General features: G+C 33.9%; 1 protein-coding gene across 1 annotated transcript in view; it reads left to right on the top strand.

Moving 5' to 3' along the window:
• Tbx20 (T-box transcription factor 20) overlaps positions 1-21,913 on the top strand; it is a 46,138-nt gene extending 24,225 nt beyond the window's left edge. The window contains exons 7-8 of the mRNA XM_076863931.1: positions 20,299-20,411; positions 21,573-21,913. Coding sequence (XP_076720046.1) covers positions 20,299-20,411; positions 21,573-21,913 — 454 coding nt within the window. The remainder of the gene's footprint in view (positions 1-20,298; positions 20,412-21,572) is intronic.
• Positions 21,914-22,925: the final 1,012 nt, after the last annotated feature.

Here is a 22,925-nt window from a genome sequence, read left to right as displayed (position 1 = left end):
ATGATAAATAACTACAGACAGTCTGCCAGTTGGCATTTTCTTTTTTGCTTTAGGCAGTGGGTACATTGTACACTACACAAAGGCACAGTATTCCACCTGAGAAAGGAAAAATATCTGGGAATTTTTTTTTTAAGAAAATGATTTCTTCAGAAATGTTTCTTTTATTAATTTTTCCCTTTTACCAAAAGAGCTCATGCTAATTGCAAAAAAAAAAAAACCTAGAAAATAATGACAAGGAAGAAAAAGCATAAAAATAATGAGAATCCCATTCAATAAGAAATAACCACTGGCAAACCCTGTTATCTGTTCATTCTTTCAAGTGCTGCTCTCTGCATGTACAGAACATTATTTCCTTTAAAATTTGTCATGCTGCACAAACTATTTTAACTCTCTATTTACCTAATAGTCTATACCTATGCCACACTTTTTAATGGCTGCCTATGTTTTCATTATGTACTATTATTTATTTGACTAATCCAATGTGTTGGCTACTTAAGTTCCTTATTTTTTTTTGCCATTACAAGTATGTCAGTATGTCAGGAGGAAAAATTTTTTTAAATACATATTCTTAATTATGACTCACATAATTTTTGTGGGTAGGACAAATACCCACAACTAAAAATGCTGGGTCATGGCTTATACTTTCTTTTCTTTTTATTGTAGTGCTATTTATAATGTTAAAATTTGGGGGGTAAGAACCTAAATGTTCAATAGCATAATAATGATTTTTAATGAACTTTATAATCATGGAAATTTTTAAAATAGTGGTAAAATATACATAAAAAACAAAATTTACCATTTAACAGTTTTTAACTGTGCCATTCCATGACATTAATTATGTTCATGATGTTAGGCTGCCATCACCTCTATCCATTTCCAGAATGTTTTTACCATTTCATCCCAATAGACACTCTGTACCCATTAAAATAACTCCCCATTCGTTTTACCTCCAACACTTAGTAATTTCCACTTCACTTTCTGTCTCTTGTGAATTTGCCTGGGGTAGGTACCTCATATAAGTGGAAAGATACACGTTTTCAATCAATTCATACGTACTACCAAGCTTCTTTTCAGAAAGACTGTATTAACTGCCCACTACCCTGCACTCTTGTCAAACATGATCATCATCTTTTAATCTTTGCCAGTATGATAGGTGAAAATTTGTGTTTTCTTTTGGAAATTGGCCCATTTATTTCTTGAGCTCAGTTTTTTTTCCTTTTTGATTGCTCACCTTCTTCTCTTATTTATCTGTATAAGGTATTTATGTATCAAGAGTGTACATATTTATTGTTCCTATATGTTGGAATCATTTTACCAGTTTGAAAAGTTATGTTTTTGAGAAATAAAAGATTTTATTACAAAATTTATCATTCTCTTTATGATTTTTGCCCTAGGAAGACTTTCTTCACTCCAAAATTACATGAATATTCAACTATAGATTTTCTATCACTTTATTCTTTTTTAATTGTCCACTTAAATCTTTAATTCATGTGTTATTTATTTTGGTATAAGATATAAAATAGACATATTACCTGATTTATTTTTCAACAAGTAGCCCTAATATCATATATTTACTAATATATTTATTTCCTACTTATTTATAATTCTCCCTTCATGAATTCCAGATTCTTATCTGTATTTTTTAGTTTATTTATTAAAATGGCATTATTACACTGTTATAATTTTCATAAATTGATAGCAGTTGATGATACCTAAATATCTGAGATTTCAAATCTGTTATTTTTACTTGTCATTTTTTAGATCTTCTTTATCTTCTTTATGTTTATGCTTCTAGTATTTAGAATCATTTTGTTAAGTCCTCTAAAAAATCTTGGAACTTTAATTGACTTAGATATTGAGGCTTCCGTTTTAGAAGTATGTCATATATTTGTTCTTCCATTGTAATCTCCTCCTATGTTCTAAGAAGTTTTGGCATTTTCAAGTTTGTAAGTCTTGTATGTGTTTTCCTAGGCACATACTTGTCCAATACAATAGATATTGGCCACAGGTAGCTGGTGAGTACTTAAAATAATCCTTATTGAGATGTGCTTTAGATGTAAAACATAAACAAAAAACTATGGCCCAAGGGAACAATCCTCTTTCCCCCCATTCAAAAAAAAAATAAAAATAAAATAAAACAAATCTGGACTGGATTTTTAAGACTCAGTATAAAAATAAGAATGAAAAGTTCTCGTGAACAGTTTTAAAATACTGATTAGATACTGAAGGATATCTTGATTTGGTTAAATAAAATATGTTTTTTATGTTTAATGTGGAAACTAGACTATTTCAGAATTAGTTATGTAGCTCACATTACATTTCTATTGCAAAATACTAGAGTTTTTGTAGGGGCACAGGTTGCTTTTGTAAATAAAATTTTAAATTAGAAATCTGCCTAATTTAATCTATAAAAACTATTACTTTCCCTGTCTTTAGCATTCTTCCATTTACAGAACAAACAATTAGTTTTAATAAATTTCCATTTTAGTCTGTTTTTCAGATTGCTGTGTCATTTGGAAAAACAATGATTTTTCTCTGTTCTAATAGTTACACATTATCTTTTTCTTATGACAGTGACTAAAATTTCCAAGATAGTACAGAAAAATAAAAATAATTGGCATTTTTTTCTTTTTTTTGATTTATCTAATAATGCTTGTAGTGTAGATAGTTTTTGATGGCTTTCAGTTTCAGATGATATAAATTCAGTACCCATCTATGCCTGAATTAAGAATCTTTTGCTAACTTAATTTCAATAGAATTTATATTTAATGCTTTTTAACATCTATTGAGTTGATCTTAGTTATTTTTCTATTTTTACATAACAATTTGATTAACTCTAGTCATATTATCTAAGTTGAACCATCCTTATATTCCTGCAATAAATCCTACCTGAATTCTATGTTATTCTTGTAATATATTGCTAAATTGAACTTACATTTTTTAAAATATTAATTTTTTTAGTTGTAGTTGGACCCAATACTTTTATTTCACTTATTTATTTTTATGTGGTGCTGAGGATCGAACCCAGGGTCTCACACATGTGAAGTGAGCGCTCTATCGCTGAGCCACAACCCCAGCCCATTTTTTAAGGACTTTTGTTATCAATCTTCATAACAGAGATATGACTTTGTTTTTCCTTCTGTCAGTTTTGGGTGACAGGTTTCTGCTTGTTTGTTCATATGAAATGAAATATTTTCCTTTTAATTTTTTTTGGATTAGTTTAAATAGCAAAGAAGTAACTATTTATCTGAAGAGTTTATTGATCTGGTCCACAAATCCATCTGGATGCAGTATTCTTTGGAGGGAATACTTCTTTAATAGTGTTCTCAGTTTGTTCCAAATTCACAAATATAAATTGACTTCTGTTCCATTTAGTGTTGTTTGCCTCGAATTCTACTTCGTCTAATCTACATCTACCCTTTAAAAATTTTTGCTCTGTTTGCCTGTTGATTTTTAAAAATGTTCCCCTCTTGTATCAACATAGAAATATCCTGACATTACTTTCATTAAGACATAAACAACCCTCTCTTGATTCATTTGCCTTTCTCAGTTTTCTGCTCCTTCTTAGAGTAAAGCTTCTTAGGAAGTTGTATTTCCTTCTCCAATCCCTTGCTTTCCTTTCTGCTACTCTGCCTTTTAGATTTGCACTGCCAGTATCCCCCAGCCCATCTTTTCCAGGTCACCAGTGAACTCACCATTGCCAAAACCAGTAACCAGGCCCATTCCAGTCTTCATCCTACCTGCCTGTCAGCAGCAGCATTGAGAACAGTTGTTGATTCCCTCCCTGTTCCCTCCCTTGGCTCCCAAGACCTCTCTTCACTCTTTTGCCCAAAACTCCTCACTCTTCTGGGTTTTGGGATTTTTTTGGGGGGCGCGTACCAGGGATTGAACTAAGGGGCACTCAACCACTGAGTCACATCCGCAGTCCTATTTTGTATTTTATTTAGAGACAGGGTCTCACTGAGTTGCTTAGTGCCTTGCCATTGCTGAGGCTAGCTTTGAACTCAGGATCCTCCTGCCTCAGCCTACTGAGCTGCTGGGATTACAGGCATGTGCTACCATGCCTGGATAAAGCTTTATCCTTTAAATTATAATAACAACAGTGAGAACAAACACTCCATATTTGCTGTGTGTCAGGCAGTGAGTTATATACATGGTGCATTTTATTTTAGTTACTCTTGAAAACAGTCATATAACAAGGAAACTATTATCGTCCCTATATTACAGGTGATATACCTGAAGCTGAGAATTTAATACTTTTTCCACATTCACATGATTAGTACAAAAATCATGTGAACCCAATTTAGTTTGTTAGAAACCAAAGTCCTTTCTCTAATGTTCATTATATTTCTTTCAAATAATTATTAACATCCTTAAATTCTAAAAGGACCTTAAAATTCTAGAAGAAAGTAATATAAAGTTGGTATTTCTCTTTTTTTTTGCCAAGAATGAATTTATTCATTTATACGTTTTCTTGTCTGACAAAATAGGAACTACACATACTACCTCTTTCTCAACCACTAATTTTTGTTTAAATAATCTTAAAATACAGACTTTTATTCCCATATTTTTTTTATAGTCTTTCTCAGATTTTTCCTTAATGTTCATAGAAGGATTGCAACACATTAATTACAATCATTTTAAATTTAATGCAAGCCACTCATTTTGTTGCTTATTGCTCATTTCTTCTATACTTTCTTGAATCACTGGAATTGTATTGTGACTTTATTCTCAGTGTTGAGTAAACATTAAGTAATTGGCTGAGGAAGGTCATGCTGGACTTCCTCATGTGTTCTTGTTTTTTCTTTGCAGGAAACTTGCCTGTTTCTGTCTGTACAAATTATTTCTAGAATTTTTTTTTATCTTTGAAATTCATAAATTGTATCAATATCTGTCCTGTTGTAGGTTTTTTTTTATTAGTGTTTAAAAATTATTTAAGCTTTCCCTTTAACAACTCAAGTTTTAATTGAGCTCAGGAAGATTTACTTCCTGTTTTTCTTTTTCTTTCTCCTCCTCTTCTTCCTTCTATTTCTCCTAGCTTCCAATTGGTCTGCTCTATTCAGATCTTCTAAAACTCCTGTCATGGAACATATGTTGCATCTCCTGAATCTATTACCTATTTATATATTTAACTTTTTACTCTGAATTTTTGGAGAACTTCTTGTATCAGTTTTCCAATTTGTTTATTCTCTTTTTTTTGCAGCATCCAATATTCTGATTACTGTCTTTATGCGTTCCTACAAAATGCTGTCTTATTGTTTCCAGAAAATTTGTACAAGTTCAAAATGTTTCCCTTTCAAGGCTCCTAGTTCCTGTTTTATTAATATAGTCTTCTTAACTCTCACTGAAAATTTGAAAACACAAGTTAGATTTTTAAAAACCATGTCTTCCTGTTTCTTGCAATAAATCTGTTTCAGGGGGAATAATTTATTTTGCTTTATCAAATAACTCTTCTCCTTTTGAATTGCTGAATGGTTTGTAATGCCCAATTTTTTTTTCTGTAGTTGATCTATAGAATGCAATATCTGTTTAATATTAGAAACTAAGATTAATTCTGAATATTAGTGTGTGGTGCTATGTCAGATCTTCTAAATGCAGACTGAAGAAAGGGGAGTAAATTTACTGTCATTTTACCAATATGGAAACACAGTATTTCTGTGTAGATTAGAGAGCTGTTGCAGTTAGGGGGAAGCGTTATCTTTGCAATGCTATCTACCTTGGCTGCTAGAAACCAGCCAAGTGACCCATGCCTCCTCCGGAGCTGTTCACAGTCATGGCTTCACACTCTTGGGTGAACCAAATGCGTTGTGAGCTAATTCTGTCCCTCCGGACTCCAGAAGTATGAGAATCTGCTCCCTATCAAGTCCACAAAGATTTGCCTTCATCTTCACATCCATTGCTCCAAAGCTCAGAAGCCTTCTCATTTACTTCCCTCAGATATTTTTCTTCTTTGCACATGGACAGATGGCAAGCTGGTGAATACCTCCCTCATTCCTCTCCTGTTTGTGGGTGAAATATCTAATGACGAGTTTGGCATCATACCTCATTTTTGGGGTTTCTCTTGTTTTCTTGGTCATATCAGTGGAGCAGGAAATTAAATATGTGTTTATATCACCCCATTGGTTTGGAATTCATACTGAGAATCTCTGTAAAAGAGATTTTAAAAACCCCTTACATCGAATAAAACTTTCAAAACATGAAATTTGGACAAAAGCTCAGTGGGCTTTTTTTTTTTCCCTCAGAATTCACTGTTGGTTTAGATGAGGAAGGAGACTTTAAGAAATCAAGTTGAAAATCTAATTTCTAGGAATTTATAGAGTTTTTATCTACATCAAGGCAGTGAGTTGCAAGCATGTTGGCAGATTTGCTGAAGAGGTACCCAGTTTGCAGATAATTTATGGGTCTTTCATAATGACTTACAGTGCCAGAAATTATTGTGTAGTCCCATCATAGATCTAAGCCAGTTTGTATTTTCTGATGCAGAAGATTTTCCTTAGGAGTACTACATGGTCAGTAGAGCCTACATCTAATCAGTTAAACAACCTTGAGCAAGAGATGGCTAATGATAGCATACAAGCTAAGAATGGCTTTTCACATCATTAAATGGCTGAAAAACTTTTAAAGTAGTATGTCCTGACATGCAAAAATAATAGGAGAGTAAATACTTTTGTCTATTAATAAAGTTTTATTGGAACATAGTCAATATAGTTTATACATTGAATGTGTTTGCCATCTTGCTATAAGAGCTGAGTATGTGTGACAGAGACCATATGACTTGCAAAGCTTAACGTATTTACTGTCTGGCTCATAATAGAAAAAGTTTGCTGATCTATCTTTGCTTAGAGTCTTAAGGGGCTGTGAAATATTGGCAGCAAGGAAACCTACTATAAAATTTTACCTCTTTAGGGTGATTTTTCCTCTTTTTTCTGTAACTAAAATGGAGAATCCTAACCTCATTGTGAGACCCACATGGTGACACTACTTTGACAAAGCTGGCGATATCTGATCTCTGCTAATACATGTCCTGCCTGTCCCTACAGAGGTAGTGGAGACATGTTATTAGGGTTGTTTTTGCACTGGTAGTTGAAGCCAGAATAAAGATGACAGAGTGGGAAAACGTAATAGCTTAGAGACGCACACTTTTCAATGACTCCCTAGAGATCTCAGTTACCTGTGTAACTTTTGTCTATCTTCTAAACTTGTGCCTTAGCTATTGTGAGTAACTGAAAACCAGGTTATGTTATGGTTTGAAGGCTGTAAGTCGAGGCTTGGTCTCCATGGGGTGGTGGGGATGGCGACTTTATGAGATGATTAGAGCACCAGAGATGAGCACTTAGCTTAAGGGAGTGAGTCCTTACTCTAGAGGGACTAGACTGCTCACTTTGAGAATGTCTCCTTCATCTTGCTCGCTTGCCTTCTCTGTATCCATGTGACCTCTCTCTCCTTTGCACACACCATCGTCATTGTCACACATGACGTCACATGATGCTATCCACCATGTTATGACACAGCACCAGGTTCTTGACAGATGGGGTCAACACCCAATCTTGGACTTTCAGCCTCCCAAACCACAAGTTAAGTAAATCTCTTTTCTTTATAAAGTACTCAGTCACATATATTTTTGGGATGGTAGTACAAAACAGACTAAGGTTGTAATTTTTTTCTCTTTCAGAGTACTAGAACCTTGCAGTCTTTAGACAATTAGTATTAAAGGAGTTAGGAAAAAATAAAAAATAAAGTAGGAGTTGGTAGGTGTTAAATAGATTACTAGAATATCAGCTTGTTAAAGAATTGGAAAATACCTTCTTTTTCCTTTGCTTTTATTGTCTATGCAAATGGTAGGGTTTTCAGGGGGCATTATTGGGGCATTATTTCAGGGCCTCTATTTCTTTTACACACAGACTTTCTGAAGCAACAGAAAGAGGGTAGAAGTAATTCTCTGAATATCACTTTTTCTCTTCTTTGTACTTTCTTAGAATGAGGGGTCCTTTGAAGACACCTTGAGATCTGCCCACACTAAATTATAGGGAGCTTCCCAGTGGAATCCTTTTTACATTGTCAAAAGGTCTGGACTGGGAGATATGAATGGGCTCCATAGTCTGTCTGTCCTATAGAAGAGGCATTTCTTTGATATAAGGAGAGCAACTAAGAACAGAATAGGGAGGAAGAGCATGAGAAGAAGATCACCATTAAACAGGGACGAGAGCGGGGAGGGAAAGAGAGAGAAGGGAAATTGCATGGTAAAGGAAGGAGACCATCATTGTTATACAAAATTACATATAAGAGGAAGTGAGGGGAAAGGGGAAAAAAACAAGAGAGAGAAATGAATTATAGTAGATGGGGTAGAGAGAGAAGATGGGAGGAGAGGGGAGGGGAGGGGAGGGGGGATAGTAGAGGATAGGAAGGGCAGCAGAATACAACAGACACTAGTATGGCAGTATGTAAAAATGTGGATGTGTAACTGTTGTGAATCTGCAATCTGTATACGGGGTAAAAATGGGAGTTCATAATCTGCTTGAATCAAATGTATGAAATATGATATGTCAAGAGCTTTGTAATGTTTTGAACAACTAATTATAAAATAAATAAATAAATAAAAGAAGAGGCATTTCTTTTAAAATCCTTTTCTGCCTTGGAATTCTGGACATGTTAGTTACATTTAGATCCAGAATGAGACTTTCTGCAGTGCAGTTTGTGCACCTAGTTCCTCTCTCCTAGTTCCTCTCTCTTCTGTGTAGGATGTCTGCTTGTCTGGGCTTTCTTCCAAGCCTTCTGTCTAGCTCAGAAAAGAGAGAACTTGCCACTGTCACAAACCAATTAGTTCAACCTGATGGTTGTTACCCAAGTAGCGAACAAAATAAGTTCTCATTATCACTCTTAAAGGAAATCAGAATAGATTTGGGCCAAGGAGAAGGTTATTTATATTAATTTTTGGAGGAGGGGAAATGATACTGGCTCAGAAAAATACCTATTAAGCTTAAGCCTAGTGAATAACAAATTATTATGGCTCATAAATTAGCTAATTCCCTTAATCTTTCATAAATCCAACTCTATTTGGGTATTATGGAGACTTTTACAAAGTAGATCATGAAATCTCTGTAATAAAGTAGAAGTGAAATGTCATTTGCATTTGTTATTTAAATGTCATTTAATGTAAATATACATAAAAATCCATCAAACAAACCTGAATAAAGGGAAACACTACAGAAGAAGCAAGCTACTTGAAAGAAATACTAAAGATAGGAAATGGCAAAAGTTAATGCCAGTTTTTTTTGTACCTTAGACCGTACCCCTTCTCCTGCTGACCTGCAGTGCTCTCCTGGGACCTACACTCTGTTGTAAGGAGCCATGGAGCAGATTAGGGCTTCTGAGATGGGGAGAACAGAGGACATCTATGTCACCTCTGCTTAGAGGGAGGGAACCCAGCAGCATACTGTTACTTGGCTGTATCTTAGTAACTAAGACTGCTTTAAACAAAAGCCATAAGTTGTGGGGATTACAATTAACTAACATCTGTTTCTCATGGTTCTAGAGGCTGGGAAGTCCAAGATCAAGGTGCTGGCAAATTTATTGTCTGGTTCATCTCCCTCTCTGCTTTATAGATGGTGCCTTCTTGGTGGAGGCAAACAAGCTCCTTCAGGTCTCTTTTATAAGGGTACCAATCCTCATACATGAGGGCTCCACCCTCATGACCCAGTCCTTCCAGCATCCCACCTCTTAATATTATTATCACATTGGGGATTAGATTTCAGATTCAAACTTTGATGGGACATAGACATTTAGACTATAGTAGATATCAGAACCAACAGACAAAAATCAAGGAGTTTAAAATTGAATTTTATCTCTGTGACTACTGAATAGCATATTATAATATTCTAATCTTGTCGAAATGAAAATAGCTTTTTTTCTTAATTTTTGGTGTGATTTACTTTTTCTTAAGTATGGATTAAAAAGTAAGAAATTAGTTTTCAAGTTTATTATGTGTACAAAGGTATGCCCTGGTGTTTTGCTTTTAAATTTTCAGAAAAGAACTTAATAGGAAGTGTTTATTTTGACATTAGAATTAAATTTAGTAGTTTATCATGTTATCCCTGTCAGTATACCAATTGTGGCAACTAGGGTCCAGACAAAAAGTGATTTGCCTACAGTCAGCCACACAAATAGTAGATTTGGGGTTAGCACCCAGGTTTCTTTTCAACTAACACTTGAATTTTCCAAACTAACTACTTTAAAATTTTTGCTTTTGTTTATATATAGTCAGGTGTTACTTAACAACAGGGATATCCTCTGAGAATTGCACCATTACACAATTGCACAGTTGTATGAACATCACAGAGTATACTAATACAAACCTAGGCAGTGTGGCCTACTGCGGACCTGAACTGAAAGGTACAACCATCCTTGTCTATGTGTTCTGTCATTGACTTAAATGTCATTATGTGGTACATGGCTATTTATAGCTTCATAAACAATTAGAGCCATAATGAACCTACGAGATCATCTAGTCCATCTGCCATTCCCCTCCACACCCCCTTTTATGGAAGAAATCAAAGCCCAGATATATATAAGGAATCTGGTTACTTAGCTTCTTGGGAAAGAAAAAATCTCCAATGAAAATAGACTTTGTATAAAAGTCTACATGCACAAAATAAAAGCAGTTTTGCTTGCAACTATATTAAATTTTGCTCTTTAATAAAATCTATTCATTTAATAAAATTTAAATAGTCTGTTAAGAAAACAACAAATGAGAAGAGATGGAATTTAACAAAGCTAATTTCTTTTTTCAAATTATTGGACAAATCACCACAAAATTACTTTAACTAGCAAAATGTTTTTCTTCATTAAGAGGTTACTCATTTATCTAAAACTTTTAAGAGGAAACATTTGTTTTACAAAACTGCAAATCTAAATCACTTCGAAAAAATCCCTTTTTTCCCCTTCCTAGAGACTAGCATAAGTAGCTTTATGGTTGTGAATTATCCTGCTTTGTTCTTGCTGGTGTCTTTCCATCTGAGTATAAAGGATGTCTGTTCCCTACTTCACAATTAAGTGAAGTTTATTTATAAACTGAGTAGTCTGGACTTTGCATGAAAGCTTTCTTCTAGTTGTCACAGCCCTAAGACTTACAAAACTGGGTTTTTGTTTTTTTCACTGAAAAATTAAGTTACTAATTATATTATAAAACTAGAAATGTATATTACTGTGAGAAGGAAAAATCAATAGGATTTAGTCAAATAAAAATAAAGTCTAAAAGCTTTTTAAAAGATTAAGTATTTTGTTTTTCCATAATTGATTGCTTAATATATTTCAATTCTCAAATTAAAATTAATGATTTATAATACATCTAAAATTGTATTACCTAAAATTTTTCATTTATCAAGTATTTTGTGGAAGCTACAATATTGATGTATTATAATTTATAATATATCTGCATAAATCTTTAGTAAAATATTCTGACAAGGAGCTATTTATAAAGACCCAATGAGACATGATATAAACTTGAACAAGTTGATGAGCAACAACTTTAAATATTTTGTTTTCAAAAATTTAGGTTTGTTTTTTAATGGATTTGACATTTTCTCCCTGAACACAGTTTTTGCCAGGTCTATATTTAGAAGATAAAATTATTAAAGTTTAAATGAAGATAACATTTAAGTATATATAATCAGAAAGAAAAAAATATATATATGGTGGGAAGGAAGGTTTAAATGAAGCATAGAAAGTTGTAGGGCTTGGTAGTGTCAATTTCAACTAAAATGAATGATTGTGTAATCAGCTTTTGAAACACAGGATCTTGATACTCATTAATAATAAAGAAAATTTAATTTTATTATCTATAAATATTTACTGAGTACTTATGTGGTAGATAATATTTAAGCTGTATATATGCATGAATTCACTTAATCATAACTTTTAAGAGAGAAATCATATTAAAATCCTCATTTTACAGAAAGAAAATGGAGACATGGGAAAGTGAAGTAATTTTCCCTCAAGCACACAGCTGACAAGTGGCAGAATAAAGACAGTTAAGCAAACACACTCTTAAACCGCTTATTAGGGTAGTGATTTTCTTAGTGTGGCCGCCTCCATGCTAGTGGCATCAGTGTCACTTGGAAACATATTAGATTCACCCCCCAGACACAGTCTGAAGCTCTAGGGTAGGGCTGGACAGTGTATGGTGAGGAACCCCCTAGGTGCTTCTGATGCACACCATGTCTGAGACCCCTGCTTAGACAAAGGAAGCATTTTTTTTTTTTTTTCTGATCTGGGACCAGTAGTCCAATAGTGAAGACAGTCAATGCAAGCACATAATTGCTATTAATCTAGTAAGTGCAGTAAAAGAGGAATTTCTTTGGAACAGTGGTGATGAAGAGAATGTGAGGGGAAAGGGAAGGCTTTGCTTTTTGAGCATTGAGACATTTCAGAGATAGAGGAAGGGCAGCCAGTTCCCAATATTGGTAGAACACTGGAGAGTTTGAACAGATAGTTCAAATGACTTGAAGTAGTTCTGAACATTTTGGTAGGAGCTATGAAAATCATTGTCACCATCCTCTATTTTGCCTATGTTTGGCTCTGATTGTATCTCTGACATGAATATTATTCCTGGAATTGATGGTTACAAAGTAGTCAGAAAAGTTCTTTTAAAGATCACCCAAGAGAATGATGAACTTTTTTGCCTAGAAGATAATTTAGCAATAGATGCTAAAAAGGCTAACCTTCCATAATGGTATCCATTTTATTTACCTTTTAAATCCAAAGGTAAATCTATTAAAACTCAAGTCTCTTGCACTAGCATATAACAGAATTGAGCATGACAAGATACTGTCATAGCTCAAAAGACCTAAGTCACTTAACCTATTAGGTGAGTCATCCCTCATTTTTGAGGATACAGCATTTTAGAAATCCTTGTGATAGGCTTCTAGGCTACGTAAATTCTTTGCACTTTTCATTCTGCTGCAAATAGGGATTAGACATAAAGTAAACAACATGGGCTGACTACTTTTTGTAACATCTTCCAAAGAGATGGCTCTGATATGCACCACTGTGTTCAATCACTTAAAAGGCAATAATTCAATTATGCTATCCTTTATATAAGAACTGCCATTGCTTTCAGTTCACTTCCAGGCCTGACACAAGTAAATCACTTCGATAAAATCCCTTTTTTTCCCTTCCTAGAGACTAGCATAAGTAATGATACCAATGATCTAGCAAGGACAAAATGAATATAATGTATTTTTTATAGAAAGACAGAATGTTTCTCAAGGCAGTGATTCATTGTGTTATTTAGAAAATGAGTTTCCTTTTGAGTGTATGTGAAAGATGTTTAAATGATCTTATATAAAAAAGCACTTTTGGAGAGGCAAATACTGTAATTCTATTTAGAATTTCAATGTTTGAATGTAGCATTTTGTATACGGAAATTACAGAAAGAGGAATGCATATTAGAAATATACCATCAATAATTTGGGCCCTTTGATGGCCATTTCTTTATAACTATACCAAAGAAAATATTTCTAGGATATTGAAACAAGTTTTGCTTGTACTGAAACAATCACCTAATTCTTATCTAATTTTATTTTAAATATTAAAAATAGAACACATGGCCCAGACTCAAAAAGAGACCAACTTGAGTATTTGTTATAATTTTGATTTTATTATGAGTTGTATAGGTCATTTGACTTTCTTCTTAAGGATACGGGTTATCCAAAATGACAGTCACTTTCTAAGATTATAGTAAATTAAATCCTTTGGTAAGTGACGTTAACTGTTAAAGCTTCTAGTTTCAAAATTCAGCATATATAATGATTGAAATATTTGGCAGTTAGCAGATTAATTAGGGCCTATGTCATGCCAAATTGTCATTTTCATTATTTTTTTTTATTAACGTGGATTGTACATGTTAATGTGGTTCGGTGTGATATTTCAACACAGGTACTCAGTGTATACTTATCATATCTAGCCTCCCTTATCTACTCTCTTGTCCTCACATCCCAATCTGTAGTAATCACTGTTCTGTATTCAAATCAACTTTTTAAAAATATTTCCACATATGAGAGAGAGCTTATTTCACTTAACATAATGTCCTCCAGTTATGTCCATTTTCTTGCAAATAGCAAGATTTCTTTTTTATGGCAGAATAATTTTACTCTGTGTGTGTGTGTGTGATTTTCTTTAGCCATTCATCTGTTGATGGGGACGCACATTGATTCTATATTTTAGCCGCACAATGAACACAGGCATGTATCTTTTTTTAAAATAATTTTTTTTAGTTGTAGATGGACACAATACCTTTATTTTGTTTATTTATTTTTATGTGGTGCTGAGGATTGAACTCATGGCCTCACACTTACTTATGCAAGTGCTCCACCACTGAGCCACAATCCCTGAAGGTTTCTTTTCAGCATGCTGATTTCATTTTCTTTGGATATACACTCAGAAATGGAATAGCTTGATCATCAGTTACCATGATGAAGTTTTTATTTCAACAAGTCTGCTCAAAGAATTTCAAAAAAATAGATTATATTTGTAATCAAGTGAAAAAGAATCACTAAAGCTTCCATTTCCTCATGAAAATATTAATATGATAGATATAATTTTGTAGTAGAATTGTAAAAATCATTCTAGAAAATTTCTCTGCTCACTTTAACATTAAATCATGGAAAAATGATTTAATGTTAATAAATCATTAGATAAGGGATCACATTATTATGAAAAGGATTATTCAGAAAGGTAGAAATGGAGAAAATAATCTAGAGAATAAAATATTTTTGTCTGTTTTAGATATATTTTTCTAGGGCTCTAACATTTTCTGAGTATCTTCTATGTGTCAGATACTATTTTAAGTAATTCAAATTCAGTATTATTTAATGCTGACACTAACAGTTATTATCATTATTCTCTGATTTCCTATTTATATTTTTCCTAGCACTATGTGATTTAATTTACTGTGCTTTTCTTCCCCACCCCCACTATTTTCCTCCCTTAGTAGGCAGGGAAGTTTAAATGCTTTGTTTACTGCTATCTCTGCAATTTCTAAAATAATGCATTGTTCATAGCAGCAACTCATCATATACATATCTATATGTGTAGATGTATCATACATTCATTTGTTTACTCACTATTCACTCATTTTATTTATATATAAGCATCTGAAAAGATTGCAGGAAACAACCAGTGCCTAATGTTCACACAGGAATGGGAAAAGTGCCTAATCCAACCAGTTGGAATGGAAAATTTTTGATTTTACATGGCATTTGGTAGAGTGCTTAGGAGGGTTTTGCTTCAGAAGTGAGGCAAGGTTAGCTCTCAGCTGAACGGGGGTCCAGTCCTATATCGCATATTTTGAAAGCCAAACCCAAAATTTTACTTCCAAATAATTTACTCATATCCCAGAAGAAAGTTCTGTAATAAGAAGAATAAAGATAAAGATGAGAGCAGGTTTATTGTTAGAAACAAAGTGAGGAGACAGTGAAGGAATATTTTTAAAGAACAGAAAGAAAAGGTCTGTCAACCTAGAGTTCTATACCCAGAAAAAAAAAATGTCTTTCAAAAACCAAAAGCAAAATAAAGACTTTTCTTCAGACATACAAAAGCTAAAACAACCTGCACTACAGATGTGTTCAATGAAGCTCTTCAGGTGAAAGGGGATTATACTAGCTGTCAGTCTGGGTTTACACAAAAAAATGAAGAGCAGCAGGAATGATAACTACTTGGATAAGGAGATCAAATATTTTCATACTATTTAAATTTTTAAAACAATAATTAACTATTTAAACAAATATAACAATGCATAGTGGGATTTATGTAAATCAAAATGTTTGACAGGAATGGCACAAAGGTTGGAAAGGAGAAATGAAAATATATTATTGTGATTTTTTGGAGTGGGACATTGCTGGGGATTGGTGAAGTTGCTTTTTTTTGAGGGGAGGTGTATACCAGGGATTGAACTCAGGGGAACTCAGCCACTGAGGCACATTCCCAGCCCTATTTTGTATTTTATTTAGAGATAGGGTCTCACTGGCACCTTGATGTTGCTGAGGCTAGCTTTGAACTCATGATCTTCCTGCCTCAGCCTCCCAAACCACTGGAATTACAGGCATATACCACTGCACAAGGCAGTGAGATTCTTATACCATACTTGAAAACATAATAATTAACTTGAAGATAAATTATGACAAATTAAAGATATTTACTACAAATGTGAAGGCATCTACTATCAAAACATAAGAAAGATGTAACTAATAAACCAATGAAGGAAACAAAATGGAATCATAAAAATTTAACCATAAAGAAGGAAAAATAAAGGAAAAAGACAATAAGGAACAGATGTACAAATAGGAAACATAGGAAGCTAATATATTTCAGTGTAACCACATAAAAATCACTTTAAATATAAATTCACTAAATACCTCAATTTTTGTGTGAATTAAAGAGTGAACCCAAACTTATGTTGCCTAAAAGGAACACACTTTACATATAAAGACATAAACTGAAAGTAAAGCAATAGAAAAAAATGATCTAACATGTTAGCACTAATCAAAAGAAAGCCAGAATGGCTATATAAATGTCAAAGTAGATTTCAGGGAAAAGAATGTTATTAGAGACAAAGTAGATCATTTCATACTAATTAAAAGGCTCTACTCCTCAGGAGGACATGCAATCTTAGGTGTTATGCACCTAATAATAAATCTTCATGTTTGGCAGAACTATAAGGACAAAGAGACAAATATACAGTCATCCTTAAAAATTTCAATATTCCTCTCTCAAAATAATCAGGTAGACCAAGTAGATATAAAATGAGTAATGAAGAATATTTGAATATTATTAACCAAATTGACCCCGTTTACATTAGAAAACACTCCTTCCAGCATCAGCCAAATATATCTTCTTTGCAAATTTTCCATGATAGAGACATACTCTATATCACAAGTCTCAATATATTTAAATGAATGTAACTTTTACAAAATATGTTCTCTGACCACAACAGACATGAATTACATCAGAAATCAATGACAGGAAGACATCTGGAGAGTCTATACATATTTGGAAACTAAATCTGTTATTTATATAACAGATTATATAATTATGTTAAACTAAAACTGTTATTTATATAGAAAATGAAAACAATCCATAGGGCAAGAAAAATATCAAAAAGGAAATAAGAAAATATTTTGAACTGAAGGAAGATGAAAATATGACATATAGAAACTTGTGGGATGCTGCTAAAAAGTATTTAGGGAAAATTTTTATCTTCTTTAGTATTAAGGAATATCTCAAATCAATTACCTTATCTTTCATCTCAAGAAACTAAACAAAAAGAGCAGATGAGATCCAAGTTCAGGGGAAGAAAGTAAATAATAAATATTAGAGTCGAAATCAATGGAATGGAAAACAACAAAGAGCAACAATGGAACCAAATGGAGAGATTAATAAAATTGACAATTCTTTCAGCCAAACTGACCCAAAAAAAGTGGGGGGTGGAAAACACAAATTACCATTATCAATGAGAGAAGTAATATCACCATAGATTCTTCAAATATTAAACAGAATGATAATAAAAGAATATATTCTATAACATATTATAAACACTTCTTATAATTTCCACAATTTAAATAAAATGCACAATTTTTTTGAAGGCACAAACTGCTAAATATTATTCAAGAAGAAATAGACAATCTGATGGCTATGAATTTGTAGTTAAAAACCATTCCGTAAAAAAAAAAAAATTGCAGGTGCAATGACTTTACTGATAAATTGCACCAAACATTTAAGGAAGAAATAATAACAATTTTACATAAGCTATTCTAGAAAATTGAAGAAAAGGGAATATTTTAAAACTAATTCTGTGAGACCAGTTTAATAACCTTAATGCTAAAACTAAAGAAAGATATCACAAAATGGAAAACTATAGCCCAATATCCTTTATAAATATTATGGAAAAATTCTAAACAGAATTCTAGGCAATTGAGTCCAACAAAAAGATAATATATCAGGACTGACTAGGGGTTAGTTCAGAAATGTTGGGTTAGTTTAACATATGAAGTCCAACCAATATATAATTGACCATATTAACAAACTAAAAAAGAAAAAGCGTTTGATCATTTCAGTAGACATACGAAAACATTTAAGAAAATTCAACATCTTCCTGGTAAAAATTTATTAAACTAGGGAACCTTTTCAGTCTGATACAGGCATATACAAAACACTGAGGGCTAATATTATACCTAGTGGTCAAAGATAAATGATTTTGTTCAAAATAAGGAAAAATCATGGATGTCCACTCTTACCACTGTGAGTTCAAATTTGTATGGGCACTTTTAGCTATTGCAATAAGCCAGGAAAATTAAATAAAATCCATCATGATTGGAAAATAAACAAGCAAAATCATCTCTGTTCACAGAGAATTTTTTTTGCCTGTTATTTATATAGAAAATGAAAACCTATAAAAAAGCTACTTGAGTAAATAGTAAATATTTAATAAGGTCACAGGATACAGGATCAACATACAAAAAAAATAACATATCTATTATCAGTGAACAATTAGAAATCAAAATAAAAAGCAATACTTACTAAAATATGTTTGGAGATAAATCTGGCAACAGACACGCAAGACATTTTTAAAACTACAAAACACTGCCGGCTGGGTCGAGTAGCACATGCCTGTAATCCCAGTGGCTGGGAGGCATCAGCAGGAGGATTGCAATTTAAAGCTGGCATCAACAACTTATTGAGGTCCTAAGCAATTTAGTGAGACCCTGTCTTTAAATAAAATACAAAATAGGGTTGGCAATATGGCTCAGTGGTTAAATGCCTCTTGGTTCAATCTCTGATACCAAAACAAAACAAAACAAAAACCAAAGCACTGCTGAGAGAAACTAAAGAAGACTTAAATAAAAGAAAGGACATATTGGTGCATGGGTTGAAAGACTTAATATATCAGTTCTTCACAAATTGTTCTACAGATTTAATACAATTCTGATCAAAATCCCAGTAGGCTTTTTAAAAGAAATGAATAAAGTGTAATACTGAAATTCACATTATAATACAAAGGGAACAGAATAACAGAAACAACTTTGAAAAAAATACTAGCTAATTTCAAGACTTTATTTGAGCTGTAGTAATCAGGACAGTGTGGTTTTGCTATCAAGATCACGCACAGATCAAAAGAACAGAATGGAGGATTGAGAAGTAGACTCATTCCCTATTCTAGTTGAGAAGACTACCTTTTTCATCTGTGCACATACATGAGCTTTCTAGAACACCAAATGCACTATGAATTAGATAGTATTTTTCCCACAGGTAAAGTATGTATATCTATGTAAAATCATAAGGGTTACATTTTGAAAAGTTAGTATGACATTTATTCATTTTTCTTATTCCTCCAATATGAAATTTACTACCAACATAAAATTTTAAATCCTCTTTTGGTCATTTGGTGGTTAATTTAGTGTTGATCATTAGTTCACAGATATACCTAAAATGTATGCTATGCAAATTATGTGCTATTAGTATTCATTTTTGGCAAAGAACTTAACTTGGCTAAAATCTTTATAGATTTTTTTAAATAGCAGCAGATCAATTGCCCAGTATAAAAAATATTTTTTGTTTTTAAAGTTAACCTCATTCTTTGATTCACAGACTGTGGTGCAAGAGAAAGATAATCTACAAAGACAATGTACCAGTTTTTCTAGGGGCTTACTGCCATTTATGTCTCCTTCACAGTTTTTCTGTAATTTTCAGTCTTAAAGCAATAAGGATCTCAAAGTGTACATTACCCAAACTATCCATATTGTCATGTACTATCATCGATTGTTTGATCTGTTAGTGAACAATAAGTCTTTTTTATAATCAATTATTTGGGATTTTTTGGTAACATTTTGTCAGATGTTGAATCAGTGCCGTTTGGATCATTTGAGTGTTTTGTATTCATTGTCAGTGAAATCATTAGGAAATGCTCCACAGATTCTCTTCTGTCACAAAATTTTTCACATCATCAAATTCGATATTCCTGTAGTCAGGTATCATGGTTCCTTGTTCACCTCCTTCGTCTTATAGGGTTTCAAGAGATTGCTCTCATCCTATAGTTTTATGTGCTTGCATTTGTGGACTTGAGTTTATGTCTGAGGAGTCACTCTACAACAGAATACATGTACACGTTTCACATGTTGTTTCCCTGAAGTGGTTTCCTTTTGGCTGAGAAAACAGATTTACTGACTAGTGAATTATCCTCAAGACCCCCTTGTATCTCTGAGTTCTTAACTTGGTAGTGAACTCATTACATATTACTTTGTAACCTAGGGAAAGTGTGGAGAGCCTGATCCAGAAGCATTCCTATGCCCGCTCACCCATCCGTACCTATGGAGGAGAAGAGGACGTCCTGGGGGATGAGACTCAGACAACCCAAAATCGAGGTAAGATAGCTTTGTGGTTGTGGAGCCAGTGGGAGCTAGAGTTCCTAAAGAAGAACAAATGTAGGTAATTGATGAGACAGCCGGTCCCCAAGGTAAACACTGTCAGGAAAGGATTTCAGGGCCTTCTCAGGAGGGGACAGCCCCTTACAGTGATCTCCACATGTATTGTTGTCCAAGTTCTAAGTGATTACACTGCCTAAAGTTACTGTTTTCTAGTAAAAGGACACTGAGCCTTTGACTTAGGGGTTAAGAGGTACTTGTCTGCAATTTAGTACCAAAGAGCTGTTGAACCTTGGGGGCAGTTTATTAGTCTTTCTGAACTTCAGCTATATAATCTGAAAATGAAGGAACACATCTGTTCTGCGTACATTAGGTATGTCTTTTTAGGATCAAAGATAGAAGTGGAAAACACTTTTAAAAGAGGATTGTCCTGTGAAGGGCATCACATAAAAGTGGTGACCCCAGTGGTGAGAGGAAGAATAAGCCGAGTTTCCCTGTTTTAGGAAGGAGCCCCTATACTTGGGGAAGGAAGTCCTGAGATGAGGCCAGAGGTGCTCTGTCCCGGGAACTGGAGCATTTGTATGGGGAGGGAACCTCTGTCATTATTTTTTGTCCATGCTATAGGTAATATCACTAGAGAAAATACAGAATATTTCTTATTACTTAACCATGCAAACTGCTAATATAGCCAGAAAATTTAATGTCAATTCTTGTTTAAACTTTTAGGTGCTGCAATATAGGACAGCTTGTTCTTTTGGATTCTCATAAGTGGCTTTGGAAGTTATGCAGCTTTGTTGAGACTGAGACATCCATAAGGAGTCTTTTTTATGGAGATGCTGCAAAAGTTAGAACACAGATATTTGGAGCCCCAGGGAATCAGTTCATCACCTTCAGACAAGCTATTAGTGTTTTGGTCATTCTGTAGGAATATGCAGGCCATTTAGTGAGTTAAGTCTTTTTTCAGTTAGTAAATTCTTTCTTCCATGAAGGATTTAAATAATATGTTTGTATCTAAAAAGGTAGATTTGGCCCATGACAAATCTCATGTGCAGTTGTCTTTTCAAATCATAGATCTGTTAAATATTTTTGAAAATAAATAGAACTTTATAGATAATGCCATTCCAGTCTAATGAGTGTGTTTTTTTTTTTTTTTCCTCATAGGGTCAGCCTTTACAACATCTGACAATTTGTCTCTCAGCTCCTGGGTATCATCTTCTTCCAGTTTTCCTGGATTTCAGCACCCACAGTCTCTGACTGCTCTTGGCACCAGCACAGCATCCATAGCAACACCCATTCCTCACCCCATACAGGGTTCTCTGCCACCATATAGTCGGCTGGGGATGCCTCTGACCCCATCAGCCATTGCGAGCTCCATGCAAGGGAGTGGTCCAACGTTCCCTTCATTCCACATGCCAAGGTACCATCACTACTTTCAGCAGGGGCCCTATGCTGCCATCCAGGGACTACGCCACTCCTCTGCTGTGATGACACCATTTGTATGACTCTTCTAAAAAGGGGAGAATTTAGATCCAGAATGTGCAAATGGGTATGGAAATATAGGCAGGGTTGGGTGGGCGGGATGGCGGGTATTGGAGCAGGGGCTCTCCAAGATACATGGGACCTATTAAAGAGGAGAGCTGGACTCACAATAAAATCTAATGCTAAGAGAATGCACCACGGACCAGGATTCATCTGTAGTTGGGAGAACATCTCTTAGAGAACTTAAGTCGGGAACCTGTCTTAGGTTCAGGAGAGAATCAACATAAAGTTCTTAGCCAGCTAAATCTTGCAACTAATAGGATATTAATTTACCCAGAAAGCTTAATAATATAAGGCAGATGAACGTTAAGGTGCTTTACTCCTTAGTTAAAAATGCTGTGTCAATGCAGTACTGTATAAAATCAGTGTGTATAGGTTTTCTTTCTGCTTTCCACAGTTAAAAGAATCTTCAAAGAGGCAATACTATATAGCATACTGACCATATGACTAACTTAAGTCAGTTTCTCCCTGTAGAAAGTGGGAGCCAATAGAGAAATATCTGTAGTGCTGTAGCTTAAGCATGTTTAGTTTTTTGTATTTAGTTTGCTGGGGAAGGAGATGAGATAATGCTAATGCATCCTGTTGTGTGGATGAATATGTGTAGTAAGCCTTCACAAAGCTCTTTTTGCAATATTGAAGGGCCAGTACTTGACAAGCTCAGTCTTTAGTCTTCTTTCTAATTCTCTTTCTTACAACAACTTGTTGATTTTGAAGCAAGGGCCTCTCTAGATTAAGGACTGATTTTTTTTTCTGGGCTGCATTCTAAATACACTACTGACTTACCACTGAGGAACCCTCCAAAGCCTATGCATGATGATATGTGAGGCTTTATTTCACTTACAGCTTAAGTAAAAAGATGATTGTTCTATTCTGAAAGGAATTTTTCTACCAAGGGAGCCAAAGGCCCCTTCATTTTCACTTCAGCTTTTGGGGGAATTAATGGATGTTAAAATGCATTGGGCCCATATTCTTATT

Source organism: Callospermophilus lateralis, chromosome 1 (assembly GCF_048772815.1).
Source record: "Callospermophilus lateralis isolate mCalLat2 chromosome 1, mCalLat2.hap1, whole genome shotgun sequence".
In the NCBI taxonomy this organism is placed as follows: domain Eukaryota; kingdom Metazoa; phylum Chordata; class Mammalia; order Rodentia; family Sciuridae; genus Callospermophilus; species Callospermophilus lateralis.
The sequence above is the reverse complement of the archived record's forward strand: the minus strand, read 5'-3'. Positions and strand labels throughout refer to the sequence as shown.